This window comes from Photinus pyralis, unplaced genomic scaffold, assembly GCF_008802855.1.
Source record: "Photinus pyralis isolate 1611_PpyrPB1 unplaced genomic scaffold, Ppyr1.3 Ppyr1.4_LG5, whole genome shotgun sequence".
NCBI classification, from domain to species: Eukaryota; Metazoa; Arthropoda; class Insecta; order Coleoptera; family Lampyridae; genus Photinus; species Photinus pyralis.
The window spans coordinates 25718277-25746017 of record NW_022170596.1 but is presented as its reverse complement, the minus strand read 5'-3'; the positions used below and the strand labels follow the sequence as shown (position 1 = coordinate 25746017).

At 38.1% G+C, this 27741-nt stretch overlaps 3 protein-coding genes across 4 annotated transcripts; all 3 read left to right on the top strand.

Moving 5' to 3' along the window:
- Positions 1 to 8726: 8726 nt before the first annotated feature.
- On the top strand, positions 8727 to 11913 carry LOC116172590 (venom carboxylesterase-6-like). Its single transcript, XM_031489823.1, has 10 exons — positions 8727 to 9930; positions 9977 to 10120; positions 10165 to 10306; positions 10359 to 10553; positions 10601 to 10797; positions 10843 to 11008; positions 11060 to 11235; positions 11280 to 11430; positions 11476 to 11605; positions 11653 to 11913. Exons 1-10 carry the CDS (start codon positions 9739 to 9741, stop codon positions 11843 to 11845), a joined length of 1686 nt encoding a protein of 561 aa, XP_031345683.1. The 5' UTR covers positions 8727 to 9738; the 3' UTR covers positions 11846 to 11913.
- Positions 11914 to 12956: 1043 nt separating this feature from the next.
- LOC116172593 (venom carboxylesterase-6-like) lies at positions 12957 to 18118 on the top strand. Of its 2 annotated transcripts, XM_031489829.1 has the most exons (12): positions 12957 to 13104; positions 15734 to 15833; positions 15884 to 16110; positions 16158 to 16301; positions 16349 to 16484; positions 16529 to 16723; positions 16771 to 16967; positions 17016 to 17181; positions 17234 to 17406; positions 17458 to 17608; positions 17654 to 17783; positions 17832 to 18118. In XM_031489829.1, the coding sequence occupies exons 3-12, from the start codon at positions 15919 to 15921 to the stop codon at positions 18019 to 18021; spliced, it is 1674 nt and encodes a 557-aa protein (XP_031345689.1). In that variant the 5' UTR covers positions 12957 to 13104; positions 15734 to 15833; positions 15884 to 15918; the 3' UTR covers positions 18022 to 18118. The 2 variants fall into 2 exon arrangements, with proteins under 2 accessions (XP_031345689.1, XP_031345688.1); XM_031489828.1 differs by lacking the exon at positions 15734 to 15833 and having other exon boundaries at positions 12964 to 13104.
- Positions 18119 to 22004: 3886 nt separating this feature from the next.
- Positions 22005 to 26312, top strand: LOC116172589 (venom carboxylesterase-6-like). Its single transcript, XM_031489822.1, has 9 exons — positions 22005 to 22300; positions 22348 to 22491; positions 22542 to 22683; positions 22727 to 23118; positions 23169 to 23334; positions 23379 to 23554; positions 24489 to 24639; positions 25300 to 25429; positions 26054 to 26312. The coding sequence occupies exons 1-9, from the start codon at positions 22109 to 22111 to the stop codon at positions 26244 to 26246; spliced, it is 1686 nt and encodes a 561-aa protein (XP_031345682.1). The 5' UTR covers positions 22005 to 22108; the 3' UTR covers positions 26247 to 26312.
- Positions 26313 to 27741: the final 1429 nt, after the last annotated feature.

Genomic DNA, 27741 nt, shown 5'->3' with positions numbered 1-27741 from the left:
TGGCCAACTTCCAGTACCTACCTAACGTTAAGGCTATATATCGACCGAACCGCAAGCGTGGCAGGGTTCCTGTGCGAAGCACAAATAATATGCGAAGTACTAAAGATTCTGACAGATCACGACATTTGTGTTTCAAAGCTCTGGCTAACTTCTGGCCTCTAACTTTGAGGCTTTATATCTCCTTAAGATGTGAACGGTTTCTGGTGTGAGGCACTACCGCCACCTACCAACTGAAAATCAGATGATGGTCACAGTTTAAGTCCGAACCTGCCTGGTAACGATGCTGTAGAGGATTCGGGGAGGGTAGCATACTGCAGGTACTCCAAGATATTAAAGCCATGATTTGAAGATTAAGATTTACTTTCAAGTACAAACTACAATTCAGAGTGTGGTTGTTCAGCATCTCAAAAAAAAAGTGCGCACACAGGCAACTAGTACAGCAAGTTACATAAACTATGAATAACGTTTGATAATAAGCTCTGCAATAAACGTCGTAATGGACAGTATCGCCCCAAAAATATAGACTGTGAAAACACCGCTAAGGTGAGCGAAGCATAACGGCGTGGTTCCGTCTCCTGAAATAAAACCTTTCATTTCTCTGTCTGCATACATTTTTCTGTCTTTGTCCAACTTGTCGTATATTCCACTTTCGATTAACATGTCGATAACTTCATTCAAGCTGTCTATAATGTGAGTGTGGTTGTAACATGAAAACACCTTTAAGGAGGTGGGTGTCAGAACGGTATCGAAGAAGTGATCCGGGGTAGGTAAACGATGACGCAATTGTAGTGTAAGTAAGGTATTCGATTCGATTGTCATGGAAAAATTTGGCTTTAAAATCCACTTTTCCATTAACCGAACGGGATCCAACGGTCCAGAATCAACTGCGTACTTTAAAAACTTATGCCATATCTTTTTTAGATCTTCGTTGTAGTTCATACCAATAATGTGCTTGGTTTCATTATCTACTATTAGAGGAATGTTCGATTCCATTAATTCCGCTAAGCTCTGAATAGGCGACGCGCTTGGTGGCGATGTTAGCATGCGAACTAAGTTGGAAACATACGCCGTTTGCATGTGTACTCCGTAGATTATGTAACATATTATCAAGAACCGTAGAATCGAGGAGGTCGGAATTCGACCGGTAGTGTCCCCCCATAGAGTGATGCTCAGGGTGGAAAGAATAATATCCCCGAAACTCGTTTTAAATCTTGTCAGAAAATACCACGCAAAAGTGAACAATATAAACGTTATAGCAAGCATAATCCAAACCTCTTTTTTGAAGAGAAGGATTAAGACTTTTAAGCTAGAAACGGTCTCAGGAGGTGGAACAATCCACAGATGGCTGTGCTTCGAAAACACACGACTTGTGCGAGAATGCTTGTAACTTGAGAGTATCAAGAATGTTTCAAAACATGAAATGGACTTTAAAAGGTTCTCACGAGCTATGGTTTTGTAGGTGACGCTTTTTAGTGATATATTTAGCGACTCGGCTGCTACTCCAAGAGTAAGGCGCGTTAGACTAAACCGACCCATTTGTTCCTCTAGGTAGTCTTCCATATTGAAAATAACGAATCGACATCCATAATAGTTCCGTATAGCTTTGGAAAGGCCACCTACAATAGTTTCATTACAGAGTCGCTCCTGGAGCGCATTTGGTTGTCTTCCGCATCCATTCTGCGGATGGTATGGATTAGCCGTTATCAAGCGGCATTTTTTATTTGGCTCGAATACTAGTACCGCTATGTAAAAGATTCCCTGCTCCCAAAGTAGGCTGACAATCGGCTTCACCATCTCGCTTTGTTCCGTTATCAGCAGAAACTTCCCGTTTCTGGAATAAAACGGATGCCAAATTGGACTTCCATTCAAATACTTCATATCCTGTTCCAAGGAATCTATACTTTTGACTTGAATTACAAAGCTGAATGAAATATTCCCATTTGTGCGCTGTAAGTCGCGAGAGGTGTTGACTATAGTTCTTTCATTTTGTATGTGAAGAGGAAGAAGGTGCAAATTGCTTTCGTTGTTGAAGACGTAGTACAGAGCATCTCCGCGAAAAATGTTCTCAATGACGTTGCTCAAACATACCTGCAGTAATGCATCTTGGGTTTGCATTTGAAAATTGTGGGTGGGGTACACGAAGCACGCAAGAACAGTACAGTATAAAATACTTTTTCCCATTGTAATTGCACTCACTCAATATCACTTACTTCTAAGACCGTTGTAGAGTATTTGTTGTAAGCATTGAAGAAACAATTATTTTATACTGGAGGAAAAACCAACACCCAGTCGACTTTTATACCAATTCAAACAAATCAGTACATTTCTGTTGGCTGTGCTGCAGTCTTACAATTTGTCATAAAATCGTATCAGAATTATTTTCGGTACCCAATCTTGTGGCATAATTATATAGGTGCCGTTAAAATAATTGCATAGGTACATAAAACCAGCACAATAAGTAATTGTATGATAAATATATTACACTTTCTGCCTACTCTCTCGTTTGCAAAGCGTTACAATGTATATAATTTCCTTCGTTTTAGGGTAATAATATGGCAAATCAAGGCAGGAACTTCGAAACGAGTAACGTAAACTAATTTAACATACAAATAATGTAATACATTTTATTTCATTCTGCTCTTTTTTCTATTAAAATGACAAAATTTGAAATAATTTTGATTAGAATGTTGTCTTATTAGTCGGGTAAAATTAGAGTAATATTTACTCAAACCTAGAACAAATTCGGGACAAGCAACCGATGTCCGAAATTAGTAGTAGCAATAATGCTGTTCAACATACTAAAAGTCCCCATATGTCCGAGGTGCGGAACATCCTGAAAATTGAGCGGCCATCTTGGATTTTCATGTTTTTTTGCTAATAAATTTGTTATCATTTTTTTCGGAAAAAGTTAGGAAAGGGAATTTGCGAAGCTTTAAGCTTTAAAATACGAATCCAATGCATCTTATTTCTCGAAATCGATTGGAAACTAAGGGAGTTATGATTTTTTTATTGTATTAATAATCGCACTATTAACACAGGAATAACTTCGCAAATAATTCGATTTATAGGCGAAATAGCCCAGTCAAATGGTGATTTTTCCAAAACAAAATTGCGGAAGTTTTTTTCTCAACGGTTTTATGTTTTCGAGGGTGCTGAATCTAAATTTATAATAATAATTTTTTTTTTAAGGACCCTACATAACACTGCACCAGACACAGACACAGATACTAATCGTTACTTGATTTTAATCCGTGCGATTAGTTAACCAGGCTAGACCTGAGTTCTCACAAGAAACACCGACCATAATAATAATAATAATGTGTTTATTTCCACCAAATTAAAGAAATGGAAACCACAGGGGTTATCGGGTCAGTTGCTGCACAGGCAGGTTCAGATCTTCCACCGACTCCCTGAATACAATTAGAATTAACATAATCAAGTAATGCTTATAACTGAGTAATATAATAAAAAGGAAAATATGAAATAGTAATAAATGCACATAGGAGTAACTAAATGAGAGTGAGATGAAAAGAGATTGAGTAATATACTAAGAAAAGCGGACAAAGAGACGAGAGACAAGTTAAACAAGAATGGTTTGCTGCCTTATGGGAGATCGGCTTCATAGCCAAAAACGCAAAAAATCGGTATTTTTCAGCACTTTTTTTAGTTGTTTACTTATATCTTAAAAACTACACGTTTTTTGAAGATGCGCGTTCTACACAAAATTAAAGCAAACAAAATTTTCTACAAAATGCACTAGTGCACTTCGATTTTGTGTTAAGCTCAGTGAAACACAATATTTTTTTTCATTTTCACACAAACAAAACGCCCACTTTCATCTCTTGTAACGCAAAAGATATCTGGCATATTAAATCTTCTCACAAAGCTTTGTATGAAAAACAATAATATATTTACAAATTATTAGTTAGTTACATTATACTCAAAATAAAGCTAACGAAATGATTGAAATATGTGCCCAGGATCATCATTCCTTTGAGTGACCTGACGTCATAGCCGCAGTTAATTTGTACGTTTCCGTTTTGTTTTGCGTCGTCAACTAGAAGTCCCAGGTAAAGGGTCTTGGGCAATCGAAAGTCCAAACAAAGAGTCAGGAGCTGTGGAATGTCCAGGCTGAATACTAAATTATGACTGTTCTTCCACTTAAAAAATATTACATTGAAAAGTGATAGACGCGCCTTAGGTCCTCTTCTACGTTGAATTAAGTTTTTTGTTGATTACTTGTTTATTCCTCGATTTGAAAGAGGTGGTACTGGGCGCTTCTGTAAAAATTCAAAAAATCGTGGTTTTTTAACGAACTCTAGCGCGGGTACCGCTTATCGCAAAATAAAAGCTAAATAATGTATTTTGTAGGAAATTTTATCTACTTTAATTTTGTATAGGGCGCCCATCTTCAAAAAAACGTATGTTTTTGAGATATGAGCAAAAAACTGAAAAAATTACTGAAAAATTCCAATTTTTTGCGTATTTCGGTATGAAACCGACTTCCTACAAGGCAGCAAACAATAAATTCGGATGCAGCACATTCGATAACATATAAAACCGTTGATAAAAAAACTTCCGCAATTTTGTTCCGAAAACGGCAGTTTTAAACACGAATTTACTGGACTAACATTCATTGGAAGTTTATAGACCAAAGACTAATTATTCTTTATCGATTCAACAATTTTCAGTCCAAATTTTAGTTTACCGCCCCCTCCTGGGCAATATTTTCAAATAACTACCGAATGTTACTTTTACAATCATCATCAATAAATTGGTCCAAGAAAGCGGCAAGCAGAACTTGAGTCGAACTGATTAAAAAGATGCAGATCTCGTGGTCTGGGATACATATTTTATATAAATTTGAATCGGATGATGTGTCAAGCTTCGTGGTTTACTCGTATTCCAGCGGATTTACCGACACTAAATGTATGCAACTTGCAAACAATAAGTGGTGCCGATTACATTTGAGACGGGTGTATCTACAGGTCCAGAATTGAATGGGTAAAGAATTGAACCATAAAGACTTTGACTGGTTTACGAACCAAAACAATGTCTTGGAGCCCGTAAGAATGGAAAAACCCTGTGGACCGGATCTCATTTTGAAAATGCTCTTTTGCGGTTGCAAAGAAACGTGTTCTAATTCTTGTAGCTGTAGGAAGTCGGGCCTCAAATGCACTGCATGTTACAGGAATTGTACTGGCAATTTTTGCGGCAACAGCTTAGACCCAGAAAGTGGCGATGCTGAACCTTTATCCTAAATTGTCCATTGCAAATAAATATACGTTAATCATGTATAGTTTTTTAATTAGTTTAGATCAACTATACCAGAAAAGGGGGATGAAGCGAGGACAGATGGGCGGGGAGGGGGTGAGGGCAGGAGGGTGGAGTAAGGGTAGGGGGTATCACACATATCTCTGCTCATGTCTGGGGGGGAGGGGGGAGTGTTGCACTGTCGTATAGTATACACAGCTGTATAGTGCGATTATTGATACAATAAAAAAATCATAACTCCCTTAGTTTTCAATCGATTTTGAGAAATGAAGAAGCATTGGATTTGTATTTTAAAGCTTCACAAATTCCCTTTCCTAACTTTTTCCGAAAAAAATAATAATAACAAAGTTATTAGCAAAAAACGTGAAAATCCAAGATGGCGGCTCAATTTTCAGGATGTTCCGCACCTCGGAGATATGGGGACTTTTAGTATGTTAATGAGCATTATTGGTACTAATAATTTCTGGCATCGCTTGCTTGTCCCGAATTTGTTCTAGGTTGAACTCTAATTTTCCTCGACTATATACACATTTAAATCGATCACTTGATTTATATTATCTGACAGTAGTTTTACACATTAATGTACAGTGCGTAAGTTAAAACTCTGAACATATAAATCTCCTATGTTCAATTTCTTAAAATTAATTCACGCTTAATACTGAAAGAATTAATTATTTCCTTTTACTTGCCTCTTTGTACTTTATTATTTCATGAACGTAAATTGGTGTATTTCGGGAACATTTGTTCTTGTTTAGGATAGGTGTAAAAAGTCTACTGTAGCTGTTAGTGAGGCCAGAATTGAGCCTTAAGATTTGGTTTTGTAAACAGGCCACTTCAGCCCTCAAATACTAGTTCGCGTTTCAGTGGTCAATCGATTCTGAGTATTGCCACGTATCGGTGCGTTCCTGATAGTTCGAAATGTACAGAGAGAGTCAACAAAACATGGAGTGGGTTGAAATGCTCTTACCACATCCGGTTTCACACTTATCGTGTTACGTAGGGTAGCGTACAAAGCCAATAATAAAATCTGGCCTAAACTATGGAGAGTCGGCAATGGTATAGCGGGCGGGTGCAAGTGGTGTAGAACATGTTTAGTAGGCATCCATCTAAATAAGTGCCAAAAATCTCGGAATAATTATCTAAGATCGATTAACCAAACAGAACCAAATATTCGGACCAAGAAACCTAATACGATTTCAGGCAATTTGGAAACGGAGACCATTCGATTCTGTGGTAGCAGAAAATTTCCAAAATGTTAGTCAGGAATAAACGAAATTATCTCATACTGGCCCTTGCTCCTTGTGCTACTTCAAATACAAGAACTGAACGACGGTCACAAAAATTTTAGTTAAAAATCCTACAGGACAAAACGTATTTTTTAATTTATTTATTTTATTGCGTTTCAGAAAGCTCGACGATCAAGGAAAATCTTCCTACAAAATCGGTAATTTTTTTCATGTATTTTCTTCTATGTTGAAGTAGCATTCTTGTTCAAAAGATTGAATACTGCACAACCATATGTACCATTTATTTGAAACTATATATAAATATAGCACTCTTGCATTATTTACGTTAACTGAAATTTACAGTTAAGCTAGCTACACACTTGCAGGTGCACCTGTCAATTCTACTTGTCGCAAGTGACCTGTCAGGTCTACCTATCAAAACACCTCTTAATCCGCACACCACACGGGAACAGAAATCCACTCCCCTGAATTTATAAGCCGATACCCCGTTTCTTTGGTGGGGTATGTCACTGTCGGCTACTCAAATTATCATCGCAGTTCGCGGTGGTGTTGCCTCGACCAATTGTTACTCTCACTTTGGGTAAATGTAACAAAATTACCTTGTGGTAAGCATACGGTAAGCTCAGGCAAAGTGGGGGTGAGTCGGGGTGAATATTGGGGTTCTTACACACAAGCAAAGATAAATCAAAAGCTAAAAGTAGTAATAGCAATCCGGATAGGCGCCAGTTAGTCTTCAGTAAATCTCAAAAAATAGGGGAGAATACTTACCAAAAAGTGCAAACAGGCAGGCTAAGAAATACTTGTTCTGGTCTTGCTAAGCCTCGTGCTAAGCTAAGGAATAAAATAATTGATAGGGATAGAACATAAACAATAATTGGCGTCACAATCGATGGTGACGTAATCAAATGATCTCAAAAATATTACAAATAAGTCACTACAACATATAGATCTGCTATGTCAATATTTCAATTTAAATTAATTTTTAGTAAAAAAAAGGGGACGTAGTCAGAGAAAATATTAATATCAAAACAGGCTTCCGCTGAAAACAAACTGTAATCGTTAAATGAATCTCAAGCAAATGTAATAATTACAATTCGATTGTATCGAAAACCAATATGTCGCAACTTTTGAGCTTAGAAGGGCGCGTTCAGCAAATCTGTAACAGATAATAACTCAAACAAATACATATGAGGGGTAATGAATCGCGCTGCACATAATGCATTGCGAAATAGCAATGCTAACGTCTGATACGGAGGATAATCGGATACTAAAACTGTAATTAATACATAAGAGAATCAATAATTCGGCTGACTTTACACTAGCAAAAGCAAAATTTGGTCGACTACGACTGTCCTTACACTCCGGGTGGAACAGCATAAATGTGATGTTAAATCCAAGAAAAATACTTTAATTTTACCGAGTAAACTTGGATAAATCCGATGGTTACGAACTTCCCTTCGCTACGTATATTCTCGAAAACGGGCTGCGATAGTTCACAGAATGTTAAATTTCTTCACGTTTGTAGGAAGGGACTGTTTGGGAATTAAAGAAATACATAAGACGTATAAAACTAATCCTCATACTTCCCTCAATCAAATCATTTACTTTTTCTCAATTAATTTTGCTTCGCCATGTATATTGTGACACTATGTATAATTTTAAGGTTTTTCCATTTAGTCTACTTATATTCAATATTACCAACTTTTATGCCTGAATGTTGAGGACGTCAGTCATATTTAAAGATGGTTGTAATCTAATTATTTATTAAACCATCGCTTTTGTCAGTCAATTCGAACTTGTACCCTTTTCAGTCGATCCTTTCGTTGTAAGTTTCGTCGCCCTAGGTTAATTTAAGTTTGTTAAAGCCTTACATTTTAGGGCTTGATGATGGCATTTGCCGAAACATGCCGCATTTAATAGTTGCTATCTTTGATTAATAAATTCAAATTTTATGGGGAAGGGATAATAGGGGCCATTTTTTTTAATCTCCTCACAGCAGAATCACGTTATTAGTAAAAATGATATACATGGGTTAGGGAAACACCTAGAACAAACATTTGCCGTGCAATCACCGTCTCATAACCCTCCATGAATCATCAGTCGATGGCGTCGAGTTGCCAGGCGGCAGGGCTGGGTCGAGCGTTCTAAAACTCGCTCGAGCGACAAGCGCTCTAATTGTCTCATAGATGCTCGCGAGCAGTACCCAGCTCTGCCCGACAGTGAAATAACGGAGGCGATTAGACCTATGCTCCATTATAAACTTACACAACTACTGTTCCCCAACCAATGGTCTAAACCATAGTCCTGGTTTTTATCTGCAACTAAGATTCTTTTGAAATACTTTTTCAAACAAGTAGGATTATTCCATAGAACAACAGGATTATTTTTACCCCCAATCACGTGAATATTTGATGCATTTCCATGAGAAATGTGTATCTGAAGAAATTCAAGATCGATTTTCTGCAAAAAATCTGTTTATATGGCCCCCTTTTGTATAACTAGTTAACACCCGAAGACACGAAGAGAGACCGACGGGGCGGAAGAAGAAAGCGAGAAACAGCAACAGCAGGACAAACTGAAGATAAAAGATCATTCCAAGATTTTCATACCTGTGGAGAAGCTTTCTAACACCCTCTTCATAATGCTGCTGCTGCCAGTGAGTCTTGCCTTGAAGATCCTCACTAGATGGAAAATGCTGACCTCCTAACCATTTCTGCAATTCAGGAAAAAGATGGAAATCCTTCGACGTCAGGATCGAGACGATGGGCAAAAATGTCCGATTGAACTTGTTTAAAGTTGTTGTTTAGCGCATAGTACAGTTTTAATAAGCCTTTTCCGATCGAATAATTTATTTATGTTATCGTTCTCGTCTTCTTTATCATTTAATAATTAAACGCATATCTATTTTTAATTGTTGTACACCAATCTGCACCATTAATTGCGGTAATGAGACAATTACCTTGCATAAAAGCAAACGCATAGTACCAAGTATACTCAAAATAAAAAAATTGTATGCATGGTGCAAGGTTACAAAAGCACATTCTTCAAAACCAACTTGGAAGGACCCAAAATGTAAACTGCAATATGTGTCTGCTATACACATTGAAAATGGATCAAGTATTTTTTATCTTTAGAGTTCGCGTCGTTTTTTTATCTTATCCTACTGCTCGAACTGTAACTTATATTGTTAGATACTGAGCATTGACATTCAGTGACAATGCGCATTTTAACCGTGGTGCTTCCGTTACTGTTTGCGCAGACGGTGTATTTAAAGGAACTCCTTCTAAAGGTGCGAGTCAAACAGGGTGAGCTTCGAGGAACGGAAAAAAGAACCTGGGGATCCCGTAGCTATGTGGCATTTTATGGCATCCCTTATGCGGAACCACCTGTGGGAAGCAGACGATTTCAGGTCACAGCGTAATGTTAGGCGAAATTGTACGTTCCTTTGTCAATAGGCCCCGGTGCCAGCGAAAGGTTGGAATGGTGTTCTAAATGCGACCACTCCTGGTCACATCTGCCCGCAGAGAGATATGTTCATCAACGATGTCACAATACGCGGAAACGAAAATTGCCTTTTTCTCAATGTGTACACTCCAAAGGTAATCATAAGACAACCTCATCGGTTGCTCTCAATACTTTTTAGATCAACAGCCAGCAGTTGTTACCAGTGATTGTATACATCCATGGTGGCGGTTTCATGGCCGACAGTGGAGATCCCAGATTGTATGGTCCTGATATACTGCTTGACAAGGACCTTGTCTACGTGACAATGAATTACAGGATTGGTAGGTATACCACACCCTCAGCCGCCAACATTAACTGCATTCTCCGTATAAGGCGCTTTGGGTTTTCTCAGTCTAGAAGACGACGTGCTACCAGGAAATAACGGATTAAAAGACCAAAATCTAGCGCTGCGGTGGGTCAAAGAAAACATCGCCGCATTTGAAGGAAATCCCAGTAAAATTACTATTTTTGGTAATTCAGCGGGTGGCGCTAGTGTGTACCACCACATTTTATCGCCGCTAAGCAAAGGTAAAATTCTTTAAGATATGTTGTGGGGGCTTTATATTGAATTAAAGGATTGTTCCATGGTGCCATATCTAGCAGCGGAATTGCGACCGCAACATGGGCAGTAGCGCAGAAGGGAGAAGCAAAACGAAACGCTCAACGATTGGCAAAGTTTTTGAACTGTCCGACATCTTCGAGCCATTCCATTCTGAAATGTTTGCTTAAAATTGATGCACTCGATATAGTTGAGCAAAATGATAAATTTATGGTGAGCTTCTCCAGCATTTTCCGTTTACAGTCCGTTGATTTTTAGGAATTCAACTATGACCCTGCCATACCCCATAAACCTGTAATTGAACGTGATCATGCCGGTGCATTTCTCAGCGCTCATCCAGTTGATATACTTAAATCTGGAATCTTTGCCCATGTACCTTATATGAATGGGATTACAACTGACGATGGGGGACTCAAATCAGCCTGTTTGTAAATAGCCCTCCACGAACGCTTTTGGTGATTAACCATACTTTCAGCTATTTATAACAACTACAGCTTAGTCGAGCGCTTGGACAAAGATTTTGATCACATTGCTCCTATGGTGCTTCATTACGATCATTTACCTTCAAGCCAAGAGCTTTCTAGAACAATAAGAAAATTTTATTTCCAGGACAGGTCTATTGACAACAACACCAAGGCAGAAGTTACAAACGTGAGATTCTCTATCGGTAACCATATATAAGCCGCGTTGTTTAGATCGTTACAGATCCATTGTTTTATTATCCTCAACGGGTGACAAGTCTGCTGCATTCCAAATACACGAAGCTTCCCGTATACTTCTACTTATTTGGGTATCGGGGATCTGTTAGTATGTCCCAGATTATTGGCGATCCTGAACATGATTATGGTAACACAGTCACACAAGCTAATAAGTTCAATAGTGACGTTATAGGTGCAATCCATGGTGATGATTTGACCTACCTCCTCAGTAACACCTTTTATAAAGGTTATAATCCGACAGAGTCCGATTTAAAGATGAATGACATTATGACCACTTTGTGGTACAACTTCGCAAATACTGGGTAAGGAAGGGAAAACGTAGAAGAAACTTATTGGCGGTGTATTCTAGGGATCCTACTGCCGAACTCAACTCGGATATAAAGGCCAGATGGGAACCTGTAGAGAATGGTAACTTTAAGTATTTCGCCATTCATGATGTAAATAACATAAGAATGGACGATAGCTTGTTTGAAGATAGATTTGAGTTTTGGGAAAAATTGGGTGTACATGACTTCGGTATTAAAACAAAGGAAGAATTGTAATTAAAACGTACGCAATTTTATTATACCAGAGTTGTAGTGATAATAATACTATTACATCATCTGAAAGATCGCTTTAATTATTAATTCTCAGCAAAATTGGAGTACGTTAGTTAATCAATCGCTATCGTTCGAAAAATAACTAATGTCGCCTCCGCTCACCACTACTCATTCCCACATTTACACGGCTTATCTTACATTCCATTCTAAAAATATTTTTGGTAACTGTAGGTACCTAAAATATGAATTTTTATAATGTGCAAAAAAGTTTCCTCTACATTAGAAATAAAAAAAGAAATGACTTTAAATGATACGCTCCTAGATTTAGAAAAAAAGAACTATGGAGCTTCAAAAAGCGTCTCCTTTTCTTAAAATCGAAGCCCCGATGCAACGCAAACTTTTTTTCTTTTGTTATATGGTTGCTATGATAATCACGTGATTAAATTGTTGTTTCTTATCGGAAAATGATATCAGTAATTTTATCTACTAATCTTGTTGACAGTAGGTTTAGGTGGAAAAAGGTCGGAAGTTAATGAAACTTTGGGATGTTGTTTATGGATGGTTTTCTCAAGTTTTCGACCTCTAGAACTCGGTGCGAAAAGAGGAGGAAGACGAAAATTGAAAAACTTTTGTCCTTCCTCCGGTTTTTCGCAGACATTTTTTTCCCTTACATCTTACGGCAAAAGCGTTTCTATGCTGTTAAATTTTCAATAGTTCAAGCATATTTCTATGTTGATTCGTTACCGAAATATTTTAACGAATTTTGAAAAATGACGTTTCTCCGAAGTGTCATTAACTGCTCCATCATTCACAGTTGAGTTTTAGTTCAAAATAATATATTCCATAAACCTTGGTGCTATGTGAATAAAGAGATTGGTCACATGCACTTTTTATAAGATCCGTAAATGTCACAGAAATAAATGAATAAGTGAAAAGTTAACAATCTATCAAAAAGATTAAAAAATGTGACCTTTGAATGCTGTCCCTTGTCTCATAGTAAACATGTGGACTTGTAGTTGGCCCCAGAAAGTAACACCTTTTTAACTATATATATATATGGCACCAATCACATTTGTCGCTTGTAGGCATTTTCTAACTGGTGTACGCAATATAATGTCAAGCTCAAGGCTATTCGGTCACTTACTTCTTGGTGTCCAAAGTACCTACTTCCCAATAACGACCCGAAGTTAATAGCCTTGCCTAAGCGGCATTTAAGTGTTGGATCATTTGTAACTTGTCTATAATTGCAAACCTACCGATTCGTAAGTAAAATTTTTATTTGTATATCAATAATATTCCACCCACAATGTGATAAAAACGAATTGCTTAAGATATTTAAGAGAATGAGAGACATTTTTTACCATCGCTGTGTAGAGTTCTATTAACTTTATAGTAAAAAAATTAACGATAATTATCGATCTAATAATTAACACATAAGTGTAAATCAATAAACATAACAAGACGATTTGGTTAAAATATGTCCTTTTAATAATTAGGTATAATATTCATGCATCAATTTAAGGCGAATAAAGGCCCGAATAGAATAATTGTGATATTCTTTGTATGCCTATTTTTTGGGTAATAACAAAAAGGACGGAAAAAGATCAAAACTTGTAGCTTCACTTTTTCATTTCTAAACTCTTCTCCTTTGTAGAGTCAATAATAAGTAATAACAAAGTCAAGATCACCAAACAAGGTACCAAAAAATTGTCTAGCCTTTTATGCAGTTCTCCATGTATTGTTTCCGAAAATTAAAAATTGCTTTACTAGACGGATCCAATAAAAATCAATTTAGATGTACAAACATTAAATGGAAGAAATGACCTTATCTAGTGCAACGTATTAAAAATGTCGTCTTCCGTTGGATTCCGGATGGACGGTCTTAATATCGCATTGAAATTGTAAACTCCGGGTAAAATTTTGAAGATAACGAAACGTTGGGGTTGTTATCGTGTTACTAAAATGACCGGTAACCTTTCTATACTTGATGCCACGCAACATTTTAGTGAATACATTGAAAATTTCGCAGATAATCCTATTGACTTTTTTACAAAAAAAGAAAGTTTTCGTTTATATAACTTAATTTTAATTAATGCAAAAAAGTTCCTTCGCGAAATTTGATAAGTTTACATTTAACTTCGCTTTGAAATTCTTTACCATAATTGATCGCACTGAAACAATGAACGTATTCTTCGTTCCGTTCAAAACTGAATTATTATCCTTTTTACCGCACTTTTTTTTTACAATATACGGCCGTTTTTAAATCCATTCGTACCACTAAAACCCTGATCTTTCCTTTGCTCTAAAAGAATAGGTATGTCCTCATACAATCTAAATCTACTAAAAAGTTCTTTCACCAGAACGTTTGCCGCAATTGTCGCTTCTTGATTCTCTGAAATAGTTCATGGTCACCAAGAGGTATTTCTTTCCAGCAGCTGTCTCTGGGTAAGGGCCTGCTATATCAATGGCTGTTCTTTCAAATGGACCACCGACATTGTATTTCCTCTTTGGCGCCTTCTTCTTTCCTACTGGTCCGTTACTTGTGGCACAAACTGAACATTTTCTGCACCATTTCTTTACAGCTCCTAGATGACCTCCCGATATGCCATCGTACATTTGTGGTACTACTTAAGATTTCTTGCACCCTGGTGGTCGTGCCATCATCATTTTTAGAACCCTCTTAAGAAAACCATCTTCTAACCGTAACGAGTCCCACTGAGAACCAATACACCTCTAGAACTGGACCGTATCGAGATACGTCTTCCCTGGTTGACCCTTTTTCTCCATTTTCTAGTTTATAAATTATGGTCATTTTCTTGACGTGTCCGGAGTTCTAACGGTGCCCAATCATCCGCCACTAGTGCTATAATATTTATGACTAACTATTTATTACTTCGACGTCGACATTGGAACTACTGAAACGCAATTCGATTTGCTTATATAGCAAATGCCTCTTTCTTCTCGAAAGATCGCCTCCCTCCGAACGCAACCGACCATTCTAGAATGTTCAAATCATACACATACCCTGGTCTACTGAAATTCTTCGAGCCTGAGCTATCGTTGTTTTGAACAGCATTATCGTTTTCTGTAAAAATCTACAACCAGCATAATAAATGTTATGCATCGTGCACTTTTTTATCTATTCGTTCTTTCATGAGCCCAAAAAAGCGTAAGCTTTCATTTTTTATGGTAGACTTGTGTCTTTGCGTGATTTTGCAGAAACATACAAACATAATTTCAGAAGTTATAATTTTACCCCTATCGTTGGAGCGTAGCCTCTGAACCTGAAATATATGTCTTAGCAGAAGTATTTCTTATTTTTTGCTTGGTTTTCTAAAAGTGTTTCCAGCATGTTACAAACATAATTGCAGAAGCTAAAACTCCACCCTTATCTTTGGAGGGTACATTCGTCCCACTAGCTTCTGAATCTCCCAAGAAGGTTTCTTTTATTTTGCATGATTTTACAGAAGCTGTTCCAGCCTATTACAAAGATAATTGCAGAAGTTATGGAGGGTAGGTCCGTCCCTGGTTTTTATGGAATCTATTGGTTTCTACAAAACGGTGCACCCGCGCAAAAACGCCCTAATCGTGCGACAATCAGATTTACTGAAAAATATGTCCGATAGGTATTCTCCCACGATTAGGGCGTTGTGCGTTGATGCACCATCATGTTGAAAAATAAAAACGAAATGGGCAAATTTCGGTTCTTCTGGAATATCTTCGGAAGGAATCGAAATTTTCTGGGATTCTTTAATTTTTTCAAAAGTCTGTAATAAGAACGTCGTAGACATTTAAACGGAGTTTTAATAAATAGTTTTTGAAAGATATCTCGTTACCTAGTGGAAACAAAAATAAGGCTATGTATTAATGATCCTCTTTTCACGTTTTTAGTAAAAAAGAGGCAATAGAAATTCCGTAATCAAGTACCAATTAGACTGTCGACGTCAGTGATTATTCGATTACGGAAATAATTTACTTACCAAGTGAAGAGGTCAACCATACCAAAAGATAATGGCTAAATGTTTATTTTAAATCTTTTAGACACCACGAGTATACTGATTGTACTTGCAAGTGCAATGATCGCCGTTGCCTTCGTATGGTTCGCTACACTGCTCCACGTGGCGCGTTCTTACGGGTCTGAGCCACACGTGGAAATTCGGCAGGGTATCTTGAAAGGCTCAACGCATAAGACGTGGAGTGGACAAACCTTTCTGGCATTTCAGAGTATTCCGTATGCCGAACCTCCTGTAGGAAACAGACGATTTCAGGTAACTATTTCGTTGTAACAACACCCAGTGTTCTAATTTTATGGTAGCCTCCAGTACCCGGTAAGTCCTGGCGAGGTGTTTTTGACGCAACCAAGCCACACGCAGCTTGTCCCCAAGTATCTATATTTCTGTACAATAACTCAGCCTCAGAGAGCGAAGACTGCTTGTTTCTTAACGTGTACACTCCTAACGTGAGTACTCTGGGTACTCATTGCTTAGTTCAATCTGCGAATTACAGACAACTGATCTTTTACCAGTGGTCTTCTTTATCCATGGCGGTGGTTTCATGTGTGACGACAGCAATATGGACATGTACGGTCCGCACATTCTACTTGATCGGGACATAGTTTTGGTTACATTTAACTATCGATTGGGTACTAGGGAAACTACTTGGCGCAAATAACTTCTCCACTTTAAGGTGCGTTTGGATTTCTCAGCCTGGAGGATGAGGCGTTGCCTGGGAATAACGGGTTAAAGGATCAAAGTTTGGCTCTACGATGGGTTAAGGACAACATCCGCAGCTTTGGAGGTAATCCTGACAGCGTCACGATTTTTGGCAATTCTGCAGGAGGAGCGAGCGTGTATTATCACGTACTGTCGCCACTTAGCAAAGGTAACGTAAACGAAAGGGGGGGGATGCGTGATCGGGAGACATTTCAGGATTATTTCATGCTGCCATATCCAGCAGTGGTATTGCCACGAGTACCTGGGCGTTGACAAGGAAGGGCGTTGCGCGTGAGTTCTGCAGAAAGCTCGCCGATAGATTGAATTGTCCTGTATCTCCAAGTCAAACCACAGTAAAATGCTTGCAGGCAGTCAGCTTTGGTGAAATTTCCAAAGAAGTTTTAAAACTATTGGTACGGCGGCGGCGTACAGATGCGCATAATGCTACCGTTCACTTTTAGCTGAGCGACTTAGAGCACAGTATGCTGTTGACCCCTATTATTGAACCCAAATTACCTGGAGCGTTTATAAGTGATCACCCGGTTGATGTAATTAGGTCAGGAAAATTTTCCCACGTGCCATACATGACCGGCATAACGACCAATGACGGCGCCCTTTTATCCGCTCGTGCGTATTTGTAAACTCGCCGTACATCTATTTTTATATGACATCATCTTAGGGATGTATAGTAACCCACCCACTAGGAGTTTAAATGAAGATTTTGAGGATACCGTCTCGACAATTTTCTATTATGAGAATCTCACCACCATACAGAACGTTTCAAAGGAAATTAGAAAATTTTACGTTCAAGATAAGCCCTTTGATCACAACACCAAGGCTGACCTTACGGACGTAAGTATTCGCAATTCTGCATGGGACCGCTTACTTTTCTCATCATTTCAGATAGGCACCGACGTATTCTTTTACTACCCCGCCAGGGCAACGATAGAGCTCCATGCCAAATATTCAACCCAGCCTGTGTACTTCTACTTATTTGGTTACAGGGGTTCATACACCCACTTATCGGATTACGGGGACACCTCCTACAACTACGGTGACTATGACCACTATTTACACATTGCCTAAGTTAGTGCTTCAGGTGTTGTTCATTCTGACGACATCGTCTACCTCCTGAGTGACGCACAACTGGCCCTCCACAACTCAACTACAACAGATATACAAATGCGGACAGTTATGACAACGCTAATAGACAACTTTGCGAAGAGAGGGTAAAATCCCGCTTACGCGGTAGTAGGCATAACACGTTCTCGTTCCAGGGACCCGACCTCCAAACTCGACTGCTTCATCACGCAAAAATGGGAACCCGTAAAGCGTAACAAGTTCAATTACTATGCAATAATGGGACCAAACGATCTCAGAACGGAATCGACTCTTTACGAAGAACGCTATAATTTCTGGAGGAAACTGCCTGTTTTCTGTGAATTGCATGATGAATTGCTGAGATAAAAGTCGCGTTTAACTTATTTTGTCACAGTAATAGTGTCTTTGTACGTCGCTTTTGTTAATAAAATACTGTAACGTAAATTTAATTACGTATAAATAATAGTCTTGAAATGGATTAATTTAAACTGTAATTATAATTTATCACTTACAATTTATAACATAACACGAGCGGAAACTAAGCACTTCACTTCGAAACGATGTTAGAACTGGCTGTAGCACAATTTGATTTACTTATACCCGAAGAAAAAATTGTCTCAGATCGACCCGGAAAAAAATTTCCTCATAGAATGTGGCCTGTAGAATCCATAATTTCAAACAGTTCCAAGATTGGGCTACTCGTTCAAAAGTTACAGCCCTTTGAATTTTCTTTCGAAATTGGTTTCTAGTCTATAACTTTTGATTAAGAAGTCTGATCGAAAAAGTACGAATTATTTTGGATTCTACGCATCAAAATTAATAAGAAAAAGTGTTTTCCCGAGAAATTTTGGTGCAGTCGATTTTTGGTAAAAAAAGGAAGGTTATACACTGCCTTCTTTTGAAGCCCGAAGAAAAAATTGTCTCAGATCGACCCGGAAAAAAAATTTTCTTATACAATGTTGCCTGTAGAATCCATAATTTCAAATAGTTCCAAGATTGGGCTACTCGTTCACAAGTTACAGCCCTTTGAATTTTCTTTCGAAATTGGTTTCTAGTCTATAACTTTTGATTGAGAAGTCTGATCGAAAAAGTACGAATTGTTTTAGATTCTACGCACCAAAACTAATAAGGAAAAGTGTTTTTAACAAACGCCCATATTTCTCGAACGTTCTCGAACGTTTTCCGAACACTTTTCGAATCTTCATACTTCATTTCCCGGAAAAAATGCGCCACATCCGCTTTCGTTTCTCATCACCGATTACGAATCTTTTATGGCGCCTCAATGTTTATCCAGAATATTCGCTACAATACCATACAGTCAACCCTCAATATCATTTCGCATCAACGGAGAATGTTTTTGATTTAGTTAGTTACCTCTGATTCTCTGTAAGACTAAACTCCTCATCTACAACGAGGATGGAGCTCAATAGGGTTTGAAACTGTGTCGCTTTGTCAAATTGGGTGACCGAAGCACTGAGTAACACAGCAACGCACTTTATTCCTCAAGCTCGCAGTCCGAAAACTCCTCTACGAGCCGAAATGGGCGGTTGAGGCACACCCGATTGCATTCAGAGCAGACGACCGAGCATGGGCACGATTTCCTGACGACAGCCACTCCCTGGTTCGCACCCAGTCTTGTCTGAGCAAAATATCGTGTTCAATATAGTCCAGCTACTTTTCATCCCTCTTTTTTTGGATCCAGAGAGTTCCTCCCCCACAACTGGATCTCGCGGTAAACCCACTTAGCATGCTGTATCACGGCACCTTTAGTTGGAGGGAAAGAAGCGACCTCTGGTAGGCTTTTGCGGGCTGCGCGCTGGTACCAGGCATGTCGGAAGGCGTTTATGACGCCCGCGCACCAGCGACCAAGTCGCATGATCTGGTCGCACCCAGGTCGCGCTGGCCATTCCGCGGCACTGAAAGTTCAAGACGACTAATCAAGGCTTCTGTGAACTGTTTTAATTATTTTAATTTTTCCATGGTTGTAGGTCGCTAAAGTAGTATCACATCCTGAAAAAAACGTGTAAAAATTAATCGGTTTCAATAAGGAATGAGGGCTGGGGTTGATTTGATGAAAATAATTTGGGTTTGCCGGACTTTTGGTGGGCCAGAGTCAGTCTAACTAGCCAAACCAACAAATCCACGTCTTCCCCTACCACAACAACCGTGCCACTTGCAACTCCCTTCGGTTGTGACTATCACGCTGTTCGCATCCCCGTCACCCTCAAACTGTTAATATCGTTGTGCTGGAGTTTTAGGATGAGAGCAACAATTAATTTTGCTTTATTACTGACATTTGTTAAGAAACTATCGTGTTTGAGGGTAACGGGGAGGTTGTCTTCAACCGTAACGTCAACAGCGTAGTTCAGTCTCGCTCTCCTACAATGTTTAGCATTTTTAGTGCTAGAGGACACGCCAGTATACCCGTCAAGCACAATGGTGCTGCTCTTGCATGCCAAGGTAGGTCGTATTGTCACTCCACTTTACCCCATGTAATAGGAATCCTCCATCTACAACCACCGTACATTTCACCAAATCAGTGTAGTCGTCGGAAGGAGTAAAAACGTATTAGAGGATTCCTCGTTGGATATGATAGTGATGACCGTTACAGAATTTATATTCCAAACGACCACAAAGCCATCATTTCCAGAGATGTTCAATTTCAAGAAAAAAATCAAAAAATGAGAAAGTCAGATTCAATTTCTAATAAAAGACAACCAAGAAAAAGATGACAGTGATCATGAGCTCCAAGCGGATGCAGAAGAAAAGTCCAAGACGGAAACGGAAGACGATAACAGTGATGATTAGTTACAAGTGGATGCAGAAGAAAAATCCAAGACGAAAATAGAAGAAAATCATCAGAAGAATTCTGAAAGAATCTTGAGGGATAGGTGGAGGAGTTAGTAAATCAAGTGACTGAGGATCCTGAGATGTTTGACGATGTTCTAAAAAGCAGTGATTCTGTCGAGTGGAAGAAAGCCATGGATTGTGAAATCGCTTCGTTGAAGGGAAACTAGATCTGGATTTTGACAGATCTTCCACATGGTGCGAAGTCTATTCATTGCAAGTTCTGACTTAAAGAAAATCCTGACGGTAGTATGGACAAGTACAAGGGGCGGGATGGAGAAAAAATCATTGGAATTTACGTAGATGGAACAGAGTCAATAGAGCTGGAAGTTTTCATTGGAGAATTGTAATCAGAGTTCAAATATTGTCACGAAAAATGCAGACTATTTTTTGGGAATTGAAATCCAATAAGAAGAAGGGTTTATCAAAATTCATCAGAAACCAGTTTCAACTCCAATGTTCAAAAGTACAGAAACTTCCACATCAGGGAAAGTTAACTAGACCTGGAGTTCTGGAGATCTATAGTTTTAGCTGATTTCGGGGGATGTACGAAAACAGGTCGTTCAACTTCAGGAGTCATCGTGAAATACTCAGGAGGAGCAATTTCTTGGTTGAGCCAACGACAAGCAGTTGTAGCTACATCAACAACTGAAGCTGAAATCATATCAACCTGTTCTTCTAAGATTCATTGAAATTCGTTTAAGTTTTCTATAAAATTCATTGTTTCTTATAATGTCCGTCGTCAATGGCAGCGTCCTTTAACGCTGCTTTTCGTAGCTAATGTTGTTGATTCTATTACCATGGTTACGACCTACGCCAATCTTGAGAACATTTCTCTCTCATGACGAATTCGATAAAATATGCTTCAGTGTTACAAAAAACTTGTTTAGTTTAAAGGACTAACCTCGCTCCCTTCGGTCGCTCGGATTTAAATAAGCCATAACGGGTTTATCTAGAATTACAAACTACAAGATTGATGGAATGAACAGTTTGGATTTAAGACGTACTCGAAAAGTTTCATTTCGCGTTCTGAAGAGGCATTATGTCCAATGCGCTTTCATTGCAAAAAAAACATTTCGCTGGAAGTATACTTTGCGTATCAAGTGACATGTGGTATCCCCCATTATTTTACACCCGAATTCTCCTAACTATAATCATGAAATAACCATAAAGTAGACCTGCCATAAATACACATTACACAGGCCACTTACACAGAGATGGCATTTGCACTCGTCTCTAGCAAAAGAATAATTTGGATATCGATTAACATTTTCAAGGTTGCAGAATAATACTCAAAGTTCTGTAATTACTTAGTATTTTAGACATGTGCAAAGTTCCTTTTAAACCACAGAAGAATTCCCCGATAGTCTGTTTGGAATTTAAACAGCTGTCGTAAAAATTCTTTCACAGAATGACGACGTAGACAATTAAGTAAACCACAACCTTGATCTAGTGGAAGGGGCAGATAATCATTGATTTTTCACATAATACCAACAGCGAAGTAAATTCGATCGTGTAATCGTTGTGTACTATTTCTAATCTTATCTCAGCGCTACTTTCGATAGTCAGGTTCAAACTGCGGCTTACTTATATCCGGACTTTTAGAATGTCAACGTTCACTAAAGTGTGCCTCCTGCTATTAATTAATGGGGTCAGTTTAGGGAAAAGCAAATTTCAAGTGCAGTTGCAACAGGGCGTTTTGGAAGGATCGCCTAGATGGAGTTCGGGCGGAAGAGAATTCGTAGCGTTCGAGGGAATTCCGTATGCCGAACCTCCTCTCGGAGATAAACGATTTCAAGTACCCGCCCCAATTTACTTCTGTTTAGCTAACGATATTTTCCGCAGGGACCGGTGGCCGGTAAACCATGGAATGGTGTCTTAAATGCTACAAGATGCTGTCCTATTTGTCCTCAGAGCAACGTATTTATTAACGATTTCACCCCACGTGGTGATGAGAACTGCCTCTGCCTCAACGTTTACACGGCTCAGGTACAGTGGCTTCACTATCGTACACCTTAACCTCACGTGATCTCTTATAGGAAGGTTTAGATAATCTGGTTCCGGTAATTTTTTATATCCACGGCGGTGGGTTTATGACAGGCAGTGGAGATCCTTACATATATGGCCCGGATATACTACTTGACCATAACCTTGTTGTTGTAACTTTTAATTACAGAATAGGTAGTAGGAAACTAAGTGAGCTTAGTGTTATTGAATGTTTTAGGTGCACTGGGTTTCTTAAGCTTTGAAGATGAGGTACTGCCTGGAAACAACGGGCTAAAGGATCAGTCGCTGGCGTTGAGATGGGTTAAAGATAATATCAAACATTTTGGTGGCGACCCTGATAAAATTACTATCTATGGGAATTCTGCCGGCTCAGCAAGCGTTTACCATCACCTTCTGTCTCCTCTTAGTAAAGGTTTAATTCACGGTGCTATATCCAGTAGCGGAATCGCTACCGCAACCTGGGCAGTAGCTCAGAAGGGAGAGGCTAAACGAAACGCTCTGAGACTCGCTGCATTTTTAAACTGTCCCACGTCTTCTAGCGAAATCGCACTCGAATGTTTGCGGAAAGTTAGCGCTCAGAATATCGTTCTACAAAATGCAAAATTCATGGTACAAGTTACACAGTTTTGCAAAAACGATCTATTGAAATTATGTTAAAGGAATTCCTTTACGAGCCCAGCATTCCGCACAAGCCTGTCATCGAACCTGAATTACCAGGGGCGTTCCTTACCAAACTACCTCTAGATATTATTAAATCTGGAGGTTTGGCCCAAGTCCCATATATTAACGGCATAACAACTGACGATGGAACCTTTAAATCGGCTGGTACGTATAGAGTTCACCACAACATTTTTAATTTCAAAATGCAGCAATATATGACAAACCCAGCTTGGTGGATAGACTGAACAAGGAATTTGATCGTATTGTCCCCATGATCCTTCATTATGACCATCTTCCATCCAGTGAGAAAATTTCAAAAAAAGTCAGAGCATTCTATCTTCAAAATCGGAAGGTAGACAACACAACAAAGGCAGAAGTTACAAATGTAGGTATTACTGATTTCATGCATTTTAAACCCAAAAAGCAAGAAAAAATATTCACGATAAATCTCTGGATGTTCTTGAAAATGAAATGGCAAAGATTAAAGATTAAGATGGGCGTCAGCTAGCTAACCAGATTATCTTTGGGGTTTGTAATTGTTATCATTACATAAATTCAACCCTGATGAAATCAAGAGATCGGGCACTATAATGTGGTGCTGTAGTACGACTTCCGCACTAAAGAACGTGAGAAGTTTGTCGTCAATATTGCAAATTTACAGCAAACTACAGAATTCTTAAAGCTTTACTGCGACATACACTTATCCGTTCGAATGAAAATTAAATCCGTGTGGACAGTGGAGAAGCTCCAGGTCCTGGTGCGAGCATGCAAAGCAAATGGATAGTGCGTAGAGCAACCCCCCTCTCATTTATAGACCGAGACATAAAGACAGATTTTGTGCGATGATTAGTATACGTCTGTTACCGCAATTTTTTCTTTACATAAGTTGGAACTATCGTGTAAACGTATATCATCCGTTTGTTGAGCAGTCCAATCTATTTTTATGTAGTTTTCAACATTTTGACAACATAACAAACAAAAGTTTATTAATATAAACGTGTGCCATCAATTTTAAAATGATATTGGGGAGGAAATAATAGGGCGCTAGCACATTGACAGGCGTTTTTCGTTCTCTATTCGCTTGGTAGCATATACGAATATTATGTAATGTTTGATTGGCATAAAAATAGATTGGACTGCTCAACAGACGTATAATATACGTTTACGCGGTAGTTCTAACCTACGTAAAAAGAAAATTGCGGTAACAGACGTCCTAGAAAATTTTTCGTTATCTCTCGGCCTATTAAAAACAGCCCTAATAAAATGAATTAAATAGGTAGGTATTATAGTTCGTCATTTAACATATTTTACCTGTTTAGATGATCACCGATGCCCTATTCCACTATCCCCAGAGAGTAACTAGCCAGCTACATGCGAAGTATTCAAAACGACCGGTTTATTTCTATTTGTTCGGTTATAGAGGGTCTGTTAGCTTTTCTACCATCTTTGGCGATAAAGAGCATGACTATGGTAAGTTTATGGTTCTGGCCCTACTTCAACAAGGATAAATCATTTACAGTATCATGAATATCTAAATGTCTGATTATAATAGGGTTGATTGATTAATAAAAACAAAGAAAATGGTTATATACAAAACGATAAAGGGATGTTTTAACCACGAGTGAATTAACTTTCACGAAATGGTTAGTTTCCCTTTATCGTCGTGTACAATATTAAATTGTACTTTATAGCAGAAGTCATAGAAATCATTATAACACTGCGGAAAATTCTGCAGGTATTTAATTTAGACGTCAAAAATAACAAGCTCCCGTACTTCATTTTATATCGTGCTCCGCGTCCCATTTTTAATAAGAACAGGTGTCATTGGAATGCACAATTATTTGTTTCAATTTATCTACACTTGGCGATACTGCGATCACTTTACCTACCCTTACAGTTAAAGGATACTTATCCTACTTATTCACACATATTAAAATGTCATTTATTTAACATCTGTTAAAAAATAAAGGTATTTTATTATGCTATTTTGAAAAGGGGATTCTGCGCCACCAATTTTATCATAGAAACAAGCAAAACTTTTCTAAACAAAGAAAAATTCTAACAAGTTTGCTACCAACTAAATTTGTGGGCAGTGGCGTACTATTTTTCACACTCTTTCTTTCCTTACAGGTGTCTGTCATGGTGACGATACATTATATTCCATAAGTAATGAACTATTCCATGACTACCAACCATCAGCTACAGACTTGGAAATGAAGAAGATAATGTCAACTTTTGTGTACAATTTTGCGAATACAGGGTAAGACACGTCTAAAAAAAAGACAATTAGGAGTACAGTACAGTACAGTTAGTACAATATTTTCGTTTGAACTAAATGTGTTTGCTTTTTCATTAATTTTGAAACCAACCCAAAGGGGAGTAACAGAGTAACAGATTTTAGATTTTTACAGCGGATTTTTTAACTGTGTTGCCAATTATCTAATCAAGTACTTAGTTCCTTACACTACTTTTTGAAGGGGAACGTTGCTCCAACGGTCATAAGTTATACCTTCTTCCAAATGTTGAGCTTGAGAATTCAAATATTCATTTGAAACAATTCAGAAGTAACTCCCCCATCCCCCTCTGTTCCTGGGGGGACACTCCCAGACACCACCAGGGGCTCCTACGCTGTCACTTTTAAAACTACAACCCTGTTGTTCTAGTTTACCAAAATGAAATATGGCATTCACTTTTAACTTTAAGTACTTTGATAACACGGCCTTGTTCGCTATAGAAATCTGTACTGGGTTGGTAGTAAAGCACGTAAATAAACGGACATAAAGAATGTTCATAGTTTCATTTATCGAATCTCTTTGTATTTAGTACTCTGATTTGAACTAATCCCAACCGCAGTATTACTTTAGGACTAATTATTATACCTTAGTGATCCTACATCAGATGGCAATAATCCAATCTCGGAAAAATGGGAGCCCGTCGAAAATGCAAAATTTAAGTACCTCTCTATAAAAGGTAGCAGTGACGTGAGAATGGAGGAGAAATTGTTCGAAGACCGATTCGAATTCTGGAAAAGGCTTAATATTCATTATCCATCTATTGATGTAAAAGATGAATTATAGCGAATACCTTAATATAATTATAGCCATGTATTGTTACTTGTTAAAAAAATCATTTTTGGAAAATTACTCTACTTATTTCTTGAAAAAGAAGAAGCTGCGTCGTTTAATCCACTTTCCACGAAGTTGTCTTGCTGTAGGTAAAATAAATATTGCCTTATGTAGGGAAATAGATACTTTCTTTCAAATTTCAAATTACATACCTCGGGTAAATTACTTGAATCATCTTGACCCGGAGCAACGAAAACAACATATCGCCAATGTCCGTCCTCTTTATAAGAATTCCATTTCGTCCCACCTTACAGCAATGCTATCTTTAAGAAAAATGCTACTGTTAAATCATTTGAATTTGCAATGAGTAAATTCTGTTCCCCTTAAGTCATTTCTTCAGGTGGCTCATCGTTATCCTTCGTACTAAGTTTCATAAAATAAACGTGTTGCGTGGGGCGAGGGAAATATGAAGGTTTTTTTGCCTTTAACACAGAGAGTAAACAAATATAAAAACTGGCAAGGAAATTGAGTACCTATAATAATTAAGCTAGTTAACTTTGGACGAAATCATATTTAATTCAAAGTATCGAGGTTTCTTTTCACAAGGTCCGTGAAGTTGGAGTGTCGACTTGAAAGGAATTAAGTCCCATGTATCTCATAATTTTGTGCTCATTTTGTGCTAATTTGTGCTGCTAATTTAAAATGTTGTGCTCATCAGCTTAATGAGTAATTCAACTTTTTCTGATGACACTCCAACTTCACGCTGGAGTGTCAACATTGATATTTTCAAAATTTTCTTTTACTATATTTTGTGCTCATTTTGTGCTAATTTGTGCTGCTAATTTAAAATTTTGTGCTCATCAGCTTAATGAGTAATTCAACTTTTTCTGATGACACTCCAACTTCACGCTGGAGTGTCAACATTGACATTTTCAAAATTTTCTTTTACTATAATTTTGTGCTCATTTTGTGCTAATTTGTGCTGCTAATTTAAAATTTTGTGCTCATCAGCTTAATGAGTAATTCAACTTTTTCTGATGACACTCCAACTTCACGCTGGAGTGTCAACATTGATATTTTCAAAATTTTCTTGTACTATAATTTTGTGCTCATTTTGTGCTAATTTGTGCTTCTAATTTAAAATTTTGTGCTCATCAGGTTAATGAGTAATTCAACTTTCTATGACGACACTCCAACTTCACGCTTGAGTGTCAACATCGATATTTTCAAAATTTTTTACTATAATTTTGTGCTCATTTTGTGCTAATTTGTACTGCTAATTAGCAGTCCATGTACTGTATTGTCTAAGTTGGAAACCCATAATATTCTAGACACCGAAAGAATTGTAAAGATATTCATAGAAAATGAATATGATGGTGTAAAGATAGAAAGCTAATATTCTCCAAAAGGTTTCGCAAATACTTGCAGTTAGTAATGAACAATTAGGTACATCTCCAGGTGTAAATTTTCGAAGTAGGTTATGTAATGTCGTCTCACGTGACGTTGC

Bases quoted from the DNA above. Each gene is read 5' to 3' on its own strand.
- LOC116172590 (XM_031489823.1), top strand. From the start codon at position 9,739: ATGCGCATTTTAACCGTGGTGCTTCCGTTACTGTTTGCGCAGACGGTG. The intron at 10,307-10,358 runs GTAGGTATACCA...TCTCCGTATAAG, and splicing joins GACAATGAATTACAGGATTG to GCGCTTTGGGTTTTCTCAGT. The intron at 11,236-11,279 runs GTGAGATTCTCT...CGCGTTGTTTAG, and splicing joins CCAAGGCAGAAGTTACAAAC to ATCGTTACAGATCCATTGTT.
- LOC116172593 (XM_031489829.1), top strand. From the start codon at position 15,919: ATGATCGCCGTTGCCTTCGTATGGTTCGCTACACTGCTCCACGTGGCG. The intron at 16,302-16,348 runs GTGAGTACTCTG...TGCGAATTACAG, and splicing joins TTAACGTGTACACTCCTAAC to ACAACTGATCTTTTACCAGT. The intron at 16,724-16,770 runs GTAACGTAAACG...GAGACATTTCAG, and splicing joins ACTGTCGCCACTTAGCAAAG to GATTATTTCATGCTGCCATA.
- LOC116172589 (XM_031489822.1), top strand. From the start codon at position 22,109: ATGTCAACGTTCACTAAAGTGTGCCTCCTGCTATTAATTAATGGGGTC. The intron at 22,684-22,726 runs GTAGTAGGAAAC...TGAATGTTTTAG, and splicing joins AACTTTTAATTACAGAATAG to GTGCACTGGGTTTCTTAAGC. The intron at 23,555-24,488 runs GTAGGTATTACT...TTACCTGTTTAG, and splicing joins CAAAGGCAGAAGTTACAAAT to ATGATCACCGATGCCCTATT.